The 10,780-nt window shown below is 44.0% G+C and overlaps 1 protein-coding gene across 1 annotated transcript; it reads left to right on the top strand.

The window, feature by feature from the left end:
* Positions 1–1,212: 1,212 nt before the first annotated feature.
* Positions 1,213–5,101, top strand: LOC108544816 (endogenous retrovirus group K member 11 Pol protein-like). The gene is made up of 2 exons (XM_017896170.1): positions 1,213–4,665; positions 5,040–5,101. The coding sequence occupies exons 1-2, from the start codon at positions 2,060–2,062 to the stop codon at positions 5,089–5,091; spliced, it is 2,658 nt and encodes an 885-aa protein (XP_017751659.1). The 5' UTR covers positions 1,213–2,059; the 3' UTR covers positions 5,092–5,101.
* Positions 5,102–10,780: the final 5,679 nt, after the last annotated feature.

The raw sequence follows: 10,780 nt of genomic DNA on the forward strand, positions 1-10,780 counted from the left end.
TGGAGCGCGCTCGCGACTGACATAACTTGTTGTTGATATTCAGCAACTCACTTTCCCTTGCAGGACCTGTTCCAGCAACTCACTTTCCCTTGCAGGACCTGTTCCAGCAACTCACTTTCCCTTGCAGGACCTGTTCCAGCAACTCACTTTCCCTTGCAGGACCTGTTCCAGCAACTCACTTTCCCTTGCAGGACCTGTTCCAGACGCCACTCCGGGCGCTACTGTTTAAGATGGGTAATACCCAAAGCACACCCCTATCTCTCCTTATAAATAATTTCAAGGATTTTAGAGTGAGGGGCCATGATCTTAGTGTGGAAATCAGGAGGGGAAAGCTAATTACTCTGTGCCGCTCCGAATGGCCCGCCTTTAATGTAGGGTGGCCACCTAATGTAGGGACATTCTGTCTTCCTGTCGTTACTAAAGTAAAGTCCAAGGTTTTTCTACCTGGGCGTGCTGGCCACTCGGATCAAATCCCATATATTCTCATATGGCAGGACCTTGTTGAGAACCTGCCCCCTTGGCTGTCCCCTTTCCTACTAGCCCCCAAACCATGCAAGGCACTGGTTGCTCGGCCTCTATAATCCAAGCAACCGACTGCCCCCCCCATCCTGTTTTACCTGATAGCGGGAACCCACTGTCCATAGATCCCCCTCCGTACCCCTCCGGGCCCCAGGCCCCAGCCCCCCGGGCTGAGCCGCAGGAAGAAGTAGGCGGACGGGAGGCGGCCGGCGCACCCGAGCTCACTGAAAGTGAAAGTAACTCTGAAGGACCGGCGGGGCAGATGCGAGGGCGCACTTTGCGGATGAGCCCTCCCCAGCCGCCTGACTCCACGGTGGCTCTACCCCTTCGGGAAATAGGACCCCCAGATGACACGGGAATCCCCAGGTTCCAGTACTGGCCATTCTCCACCAGTGATCTGTATAACTGGAAGACTCAGAGTGCCCGGTTTTCAGACAACCCCAAAGATTTAATGGCTTTACTAGATAGTGTCATGTTCACCCACCAGCCCACTTGGGATGATTGTCAGCAGCTCCTCCGAATCTTGTTCACAATGGAGGAGCGAGAGAGAATACAGGTAGAAGCTAGAAAGCTGGTCCCGGGGGACGACGGTCAACCGACTGCCAACCCCGACCTCATAAATGCGACTTTTCCTCTGACCAGACCGGCGTGGGACTACAACACGGCAGAAGGTAGGGGACAGCTACACCTTTATCGCCAGACTCTAATGGCGGGTCTCCGGGCAGCTGCTCGCAAGCCCACTAATTTGGCTAAAGTATACTCTGTTCTGCAGGGAAAGACAGAAAGCCCAGCTACCTATTTAGAAAGATTAATGGAAGCTTTTAGACAGTACACCCCCATAGACCCAGAGGCCCCAGGAAGTCAGGCAGCTGTTGTAATGTCTTTTGTAAATCAGGCGGCCCCAGACATTAAAAAGAAACTCCAGAAATTAGAAGACTTAGAGGGAAAACAGATTCAGGACCTCCTTCAGATAGCCCAGCGAGTTTACAATAATAGAGATACTCCAGAGGAAAAGCAATTTAAGGCCACTGAAAAAATGACCAAGGTCCTGGCAGCAGTAGTACAAAAAGAGCATCTACAGCCAGAGGACGCCCAACCTAGGCGGTCCCCCAGACATGATAATCTAAGCAAAGACCAATGTGCCTACTGTAAGGAGGCTGGCCACTGGATAAAGGACTGCCCTAAAAAGAAACAACGCAGAGGACAGGGACCCCCTAGGTCTACACCCGTACTAGTCACTCAAGACGAAGACTAGGGAAGACGGGGTTCGGACCCCCTCCCCGAACCTAGGGTAACTTTGCAAGTGGAGGGGTCCCCAGTTCAGTTCTTGGTCGATACGGGAGCACAGCACTCGGTCCTAGTTAAAACTAATGGAAAATTATCCTCCAAGTCCTCGTGGGTACAAGGGGCCACAGGGATTAAGAAATACCCCTGGACAACACAAAGAACAGTAAACCTCGGAGCCAGGAATGTAACCCATTCTTTCCTGGTCATCCCTGAGAGCCCCTGTCCCCTATTAGGGAGAGACCTGCTAACTAAAATGGGAGCACAGATCCATTTCCTCCCTGAGGGGCCCGTCGTGACCAACTCCCAAAATCAGCCCGTGTCCATCCTGACTATAACCCTAGAAGATGAGTACCGGCTCCACCAGGAGCAAGCGGCCCCTGACCAGGACATAGCAACCTGGCTCCAGCAATATCCAGGAGCTTGGGCGGAAACGGGGGGCTTAGGACTAGCAAAACACCGTCCTGCCTTGTTTGTTGAACTCAAGCCTGGGACAGACCCCGTTCGGGTACGCCAATACCCGATGCCCCTAGAGGCCAAAGAAGGGATTACACCACATATTCGCCGGCTCCTCGACCAAGGGGTCCTCCGCCCATGTCACTCGCCCTGGAATACTCCATTGTTGCCGGTACGGAAACCTAATAGTGGAGAGTACAGACCTGTACAAGACTTGAGAGAAGTCAATAAGAGGGTTATGGACATACATCCAACTGTGCCTAACCCGTACACCCTCCTGAGTACCCTAAACCCTAAACATCAATGGTACACTGTTTTGGATTTGAAAGATGCTTTCTTCAGTTTGCCTTTAGCCCCTCAGAGCCAAAAGCTCTTCGCCTTCGAGTGGACTGACCCTGAGAGGGGCATAAGTGGCCAACTGACATGGACCAGACTGCCGCAGGGATTCAAAAACTCTCCTACCCTGTTCGATGAGGCCCTCCATGAAGACCTGGGTGAGTACCGACGCAAACACCCTGAAATAACCTTACTACAGTATGTTGATGACCTCCTGATTGCTGCCGAGACCCAGGAAGCTTGTATCCAAGGGACCAAGGGTCTCTTACAAGCTCTAGGGGATCTGGGCTACCGAGCCTCGGCAAAGAAAGCTCAAATCTGTAAACCAGAAGTAACATATCTGGGGTACCTGCTAAGAGGAGGGCAACGCTGGTTAACAGACGCCCGGAAGCAAACTGTTCTGCAGATCCCCAGGCCACAATCCACCCGACAAGTAAGGGAATTCCTGGGATCGGCGGGATTTTGTAGACTATGGATCCCTGGGTTCGCAGAGATGGCTAAACCCTTGTATCAGGCAACACGGGGACAACAGCCATTTAATTGGACAGAAGAAGCCGAGTCGGCTTTCCAACAGATCAAAACCGCCCTACTCTCTGCGCCCGCCCTGGGACTACCTGATGTCACCAAGCCCTTCCACTTATACGTGGACGAGAGCAAGGGTGTCGCCAAGGCGGTGCTAACTCAGAACTTAGGCCCCTGGCGGAGGCCAGTTGCCTACCTGTCAAAGAAATTAGACCCAGTGGCTGCCGGGTGGCCCCCTTGCCTCCGAATGATCGCAGCCACGGCCCTGATGGTACAAGATGCTGATAAACTTGTCATGGGTCAAGAATTACGGGTCGTTACCCCACATGCCATCGAGGGTGTACTCAAACAGCCACCTAATCGATGGATAAGTAACGCCCGGCTCACCCACTACCAAGGACTACTACTAAACCCCCTCAGGATAACTTTCCTGCCCCCAACAACCTTAAACCCTGCCTCGCTGCTGCCCAACCCGGACCTGGACGCCCCGCTCCATGATTGCACTGAGATACTAGCTCAGGTGCACGGAGTTCGAGAGGACCTGCAGGACCGCCCACTTCCTGACGCTGACCTCGTTTGGTTCACTGATGGGAGCAGCTTCATACACCAAGGCCAGAGGTATGCAGGAGCAGCAGTGACTTCAGAGACTAAGGTAATCTGGGCGGAACCCCTGCCCCCGGGGACATCGGCCCAGAAGGCCGAACTGATAGCGCTCACCCAAGCTCTTACCTTAGGGGCAGGGAAGAAACTGACAGTATACACAGACAGCCGATATGCTTTTGCTACGGCGCATATACATGGGGCCATTTACAGGGAGCGAGGGTTACTAACGGCTGAAGGAAAAGAGATAAAAAACAAGCAAGAGATCCTAGCCCTGTTAACAGCCCTATGGAGACCAGAAAAATTGGCTATTGTACATTGCCCAGGGCATCAGAAACCAACCACTCCAATTGCTCAAGGCAACTTTCTGGCAGACCAAACTGCAAGGAGTGTGGCAAAGGCTCCCAACCAACTCCTTGCACTCCAGCTCCCTGATCCGGGCCCCCGGGACTTGCCATATCTCCCTGATTATTCAGAACAAGATCTCCAGTGGATTGACAAACTTCCCCTGAAACGGATCCAGAATGGGTGGTGGACTGATACTAATGACCAAACTATCCTACCAGAAAAATTAGGACAACAAGTGTTGGAACACATCCACCGAACCACCCACCTGGGTGCCCGGCGGATGATAGACCTGATCAGACGCTCCAAGCTCAAGATCAGACATATAGCCGAGACGGCCAGCAGCATCGTGACAAGTTGCAAAGTCTGCCAGCTTAACAACGCCTATCCCCAATCCCAGGCTGCAACGGGAACAAGGCTCAGGGGAACCAGGCCCGGTATCTACTGGGAAGTAGATTTTACTGAGATAAAGCCAGGAAAATACGGGTATCGGTACTTACTTGTCTTTGTAGATACTTTTTCAGGGTGGACTGAAGCATTCCCAACCAAAAGAGAAACCGCTCAGGTTACAGCAAAGAAAATTCTGGAAGACATCCTCCCCAGGTATGGCTTTCCTGTCCAGATAGGGTCTGACAATGGACGGGCTTTCGTCGCTAAGGTAAGTCAGGACCTGGCTTCCATCCTTGGGGCTGATTGGAAATTACATTGTGCTTACTGACCCCAAAGTTCAGGACAGGTAGAAAGAATGAATCAGACCCTAAAAGAGACCTTAACGAAATTGACCATGGAGACTGGCGCTAATTGGGTAGTCTTACTCCCCTACGCTCTGTTTAGGGCTCGTAACACCCCCTATAGGTTAAAACTTACCCCTTATGAAATCATGTATGGCAGACCCCCACCCCTGGTTCCCAGCCTAAAAGATGATCTGCTCAAATCTGAAACAGAAAATGTCTCTGAACTCTTATTTTCCCTACAAGCCTTGCAGAAAATTCATCAAGAAATCTGGCCCAAGCTGAAGGAACTATATGAGACCGGTCCCCACCGACACCCCATCCGTACCAGCCGGGAGACTGGGTCCTGGTTAAGCGACACCGACAAGAGACCTTAGAACCCAGGTGGAAGGGACCACTCCAGGTACTCCTAACCACACCCACCACCCTAAAGGTAGAAGGCATCACGTCGTGGATCCACTACACCCACGTCAAACCAGTGGACCCGACCTCCGACCTTCTTGGACCAATCACGGCAGTGACTGAAGCACCGGCCACGTGGATCACGAGGTCAGGAGATCAAGACCATCCTGACTAACAGGGTGAAACCCCGTGTCTACTAAAAGTACAAAAAATTAGCTGGGCGAGGTGGCGGGAGCCTGTAGTCCCAGCTACTGGAGAGGCTGAGGCAGGAGAACGGCCTGAACCCAGGATGTGGAGCTTGCAGTGAGCCGAGATCGATCATGCCACTGCACTCCAGCCTGGGTGACAGAGCGAGACTCAGTCTCAAAAAAAAAAACAAAATAAAATAAAAAATAATAATATTTAATAATAATGATAAGACATTCAAAGATATGAGGAGTTGGCAACTTCTGAACAGCAGCGTGGCTGTGAGATTACCCTTTCTGCCTAGTATACAGAAGTGAGAAAGTGTCTTCCACGTGTTGCTTTTTACAAGAAATAGAGAAACATTTCAAACTAGTTACCAGCTTTCTTTTTGATAGAAACTCCTACAAACATCTAGGAAACAAGGATAACTAGTTTACACTCCATTGGAAATTGATGACTTTGGTACACAAGCTAATTAGATTGTTTTCCAGTTAGTTGCTTTTACAAACAATTTAGGAGATCGTGTTTCAATGATACTTTAAACCGTTTGTCCTCGTTTATAGATTTTTAAATTTCGTACATCATTATGCCCTTATGCACTATTATTAGCAAACCAAATTTTAGTCTGATTCCAACTTTAAACCTTTGTGTTTTTCAAGTACATTGTGTTTTTCAAGTACATATACATATGTCTCTCTATATATACATATGTGTGTGTATGTGTATGCATTTACATAAAAAAGTTTATAAAAGTGACATGCACCTGATAAAATATCAAGTAATAAATACCTTCTTAGCATTAAGTTCCACTCACCGTATTTTAAACTATTTTAGCTGTTGCTTTTAGTATTACCTCCAAATATTCATTATTTACTAATTTTAGTTAACTATTTGTTAAGTATTTGTTTATATTATGAAAAATAAGAAACAACTGTTTATCTCTCTTCTATACTCCTATTTTAATTGTATCTTTATTTTGGTTTAGTGCATTCTTATTATTATGATATGTACAATTAATCACTGGAACACGCCCGAAAATGATAATTTCTTTCTTTTTTTCCTTCTTTTTCTTTTCCTTTCTTCTTTTCTTCCTTCCTTCCTGTCTCTTTTTTTACCCTTAGATTCTAATTGTCTTTTCACAATTTCTTCTAATACTGAACACTTGCTTAGTGCTTATTGTCTACCAGGTACTATTTTTATTTTCAGTGTTTCACATGTATTCATTCATTTTATTCTCATAATAATCTTTTAACGTGGATACTATAATTCTCATCCCCATTTTATAGTGGGAAAGACTGAAGACCAGAGAATGAGACAATGGTAGAAGTCACACAACCAGGATGGGATAGAGCTAGAATATGTATACAAGCAGTATGATTTCAGAGTCATAATGTTAAATACAATGTTACTTTCTTGCTGTTCTTAGTTTTTCAAAAGCTCAATCATATGAGAAACTCTTATCATTTCTTCCCACAAGGAAAACTTTGCCTCCTAGCTTCCATGTTTTCCATTTTATTATATTGTTTTATTTTAGCCAGCATTAGAAAAGAGAAAAAAGAGAAATGAAAAGACAACTAGACTACACCTCCAGGCAGCTTTGGCAAATGAGAAATATCATTGTGTGGTCCTACTACTGATCCAGAAATATCATCTGATCAGGGCTTGAGTGACATCTGAGGAGCAGAAGGAAGTCTGTTTTGGGTTAAAAGAGAAATCTCAGATAACTGCCTCAAAAGGGCCTTTCTTCATTGATCCAGTTCCCACAATTTTTATAGTCAACACTGGAAGCTTCTCTTAGTTCCTGGGCTTTGTTAACAATAGAGGTCTCAATTTCACTTTAGCTGATTTTTTCTTAAGTAATTATTTTTTATTATTTTAGAGTTTCAATTTCCTATGCATTTTCTGGTTCCCGGCTGTGACACAGCTGCCCATCTGGTTAATTATTTTCATGTGGTCTTCATTTCAAACCTGTCCTCTTTTCTCTCTTTCCCTCCCTGCAGAGTCTCAGCATTCCTTGCCCTCAGGAATGGGCAAGGAGGGCCACCTGCTGTTGCACATCCCCTAACCGGAGGACTTTCCATTCTCACTTGTCTTCAGGTGGTCGTCCTAAGGAATTTGCAAGGATGACTCAGGTAGTGACTATTCTGTTCTCAACTGCTGGTGCTTTTATTTGAGAAAACTTTAAAAGAAAATTGCTTAGATTAAAGCTTTGTCTTAAAAATAAATGACAGATTTGACTTGATGTAGGAAGCTAGGGAGGCCTATTTTCTCTAATTTAAATTAATTCACTTCTGTCTGCACTAATAACTTATGGATGAATTGAACCTCTGGGTAAAATTGTAGTGGCTATTACAGTACAAAATGTAATCTCACTAGGCCTTACATATTCAACATTATTTCATATTAAAACTTGATAAAAATTCATCTCTCCTTTTTTTCTTTGCCATACAACAGATAATCCTTTCTTTGATTCCCACTTACTCAAATTCTAGGTGTTCTTGATTGCAGACTCTTGGAACCTATTAAAATGCATTGTCCTCTCAGGGAGACCATAAAGCAAGCTAGTATTGAGAGAAGCTAAAGACATTATGGTTTCATCAAACACCTTGAGTTTATGAGAAGCAAAACCACAGGTATTAGATAGGTGCATAAAAAATCGAGCAGAACTCTAGACAAGGGTCAAAATTCTAGGGATCTAATCCAGAGTGTAAAATTGTGATATAACCTCAGATACGCTGGGGTACATGTTGACAGTAATTTGTAGGGTAATCCATTCCCTAAGGATAGAATTACCAAAGATTGTCAAAGTTTGGGGAAACAGGAATAGGAGGCAAGTGATGAAAAAACATGACCCCAGTTGACTGGAGACAATAGGACTCTCTTACCCGAAATGCAAAGTGATCAACTATGAAGTGATGGAGCTACGTAGAGGTGGCTTAAAATGCAGATGTGAGAGAGTGACAGAAAAAACCAGGACCCAAGACATTATAGAATGCAGGCCAGGAAAGTGGCCTTATTTTTCCACACACTGTTTAGAGTGGTTGTCAATTGATAATGTTACTGAAGTTTTTGGCCTGTTGATTCCTTTTGAAATATGTGTCGTTGTGGTAAAATATACATAACATAAAATTTAACGTTTGAACCATAGTTAAATGTACAGTTCTGTGGCATGAAATACATCCATATTGTTGCCCAACAAATCACCAAAACTCTTTCATCTTGCAAAACTGAAACTCTCTGCCTATTAAACAACAACTTCCTCTTCCCTCAGCCCTGGCCAACCACAATTCTACTCTCTGTCACTATGAATTTGACTACTCTAGATACCTCAGGTAAGTGGAATTATAATGTATTTGTGTTTTTGTGATTGATTTATTTCACTTAGCCTAAGGTCCTCAAGGTTCATTAATGTTGTAGTGAATGTCTGAATTTTCTTACTTTGTAAAGCTGAATAATAATACTCCATGTGTGTTTAAGTGTGTGTTTGTGTGTGTTTGTATATCACATTTTATTTATTTGTCTATCTATATTATAATATAAAAAACAACAAAACAAATGGGCAATAAAAAATGCTAAAACCACAAATCCATTGTGTCCCAGAGAGGTGGTATAGCCACTCCAGGATTTGAGTTCTTGTTTTGAATAGCTGATTATGGTTGGAACTGATGAATAGCAATGACCTTTTTTTTTCTTTTCTGCAAATGTCACTGATCTTCCAATCTCCACACTGGGGTTACATTATAACCTTACATACCATTCAGCTCTTACTTATATATTGTCTCATTGCTTTCTAAATGTTTAATTCCAGTTTTTATTGCTTCTACCTGAATTTGAGTTATTTGAGGTCTGAGATCGTGTTTGAGGCACAGATAGTCCTCACTGTTATTTATTTTTTGTGACTTGCGAACTTCATACAATGAATTGCTCTTTTTGCTTATTTTTTGAACTTTTGTCTCCTATTAAGAGTGCACATTTTGCTTTCTTTCCGCTGCCAATTTATTTGTTATCTCAGATAAACTTTCCACTATAATTTCACTTGCTTTATATACCATCTTCAAAAATCATGTATGATTCTATCATTTCTGATTTTATGATTTTTATATTTTCTTTCTTCTCTTGTGTATTTAGAGGTTTATTTCACTTTTCTCCCCAAAGGAGCTGCTCTTGAATGCTCATGGGAGCCTTTTCCCTGCCTAGGTATATTAATATTTATATTTATTTTGTGTTTTCTTTTAGTTTGTTTCTGTTACCTCTTTGTATCTGCCTACTGTTAAGCTCAACTCTTTTCATCTCAGTGTACTGTGTTTTCATCTTTTCTTTACATTTGTGTGTCATAGTGCTTACGTATTTTTTAAAGGTAAAAAGCTGAGGCCCTCTATGATTTATTTTCTAAAATTAACCAGTATTGGTTGTTTATTTGTCCTAAATATGGTATGTTCCTTCTTCCTCTTTTAGTGTTATATTCTATTTTGTATGTTATATAATTTTAAAAATACTTGATTTATTTTGTGTTGTTATTATTGTTTGCTGTTGTTGTGTTTCCATTTAAACCTTGCAAAAAATTATCTTACTCAGGGATATTATTTGCCTGCAAACTGGGTGGATTAATTGCCCTGTTATGATTTTAGGATTCCCCTCTCAGATCTTAAGTGCTGTTTCCTTTCCTTTCCTTTCCTTTCCTTTCCTTTCCTTTCCTTTCCTTTCCTTTCCTTTCCTTTCCTTTCCTTTCCTTATCTTTCCTTTCCTTTCTTCCTTCCTTCCTTCTTTCTTTCTTTCCTTCCTTCCTTCCTGATCTGAGGGGAATGGAGGGTTTGCTTCCATAGGTAATGTAGCAGGACAAGCCACAGACACTGAGTTAAAGACACTTTAGACACTGAGTTAAAGAAGAAAGGACTTTATTTGGCCGGGAGCTTCAGCAAGACTCATGTATCCAAAAACCAAACACCCTGAGTGAGCAATTCCTGTCCCTTTTGAGGGTTTACAAATCTAAAGGGGTCCGCATGAGAGGGTCATGATCAATTGAGCAAGCAGGGGGTATGTGACCGGGTGCTGCATGTACCAGTAGTCAGAACGGAACAGAACAGGACAGGGATTTTCACAATGCTTTTCCATACAATGTCTGCAATCTATCAATGACATAACCAATTAGGTCAGGGGTTGATCTTTAACCAGGCCTAGGGCATGGCGCTGGGCTGTCTGCCTGTGGATTTCATTTCTGCCTTTAATTTTTACTTCTTCTTTCTTTAGAGGCAGAAATTGAGCATAAGAAAATATGAGGGGTGGTCTCCTCCTTATTCCCCCCTTTGACAATCTCACTCATTAGTGTGAGTTCTCACTTTCATTCTTATGACCCATGTCTTCTTGCAAGACAGATTGATAGTGATTCATATAGTACACTT

This window comes from Rhinopithecus bieti, unplaced genomic scaffold (genome assembly GCF_001698545.2).
Source record: "Rhinopithecus bieti isolate Rb0 unplaced genomic scaffold, ASM169854v2 scaffold_27216, whole genome shotgun sequence".
NCBI classification, from domain to species: domain Eukaryota; kingdom Metazoa; phylum Chordata; class Mammalia; order Primates; family Cercopithecidae; genus Rhinopithecus; species Rhinopithecus bieti.

Bases quoted from the DNA above. Each gene is read 5' to 3' on its own strand.
- LOC108544816 (XM_017896170.1), top strand. From the start codon at position 2,060: ATGGGAGCACAGATCCATTTCCTCCCTGAGGGGCCCGTCGTGACCAAC. The intron at 4,666-5,039 runs GTATGGCTTTCC...TTTCCCTACAAG, and splicing joins CTGGAAGACATCCTCCCCAG to CCTTGCAGAAAATTCATCAA.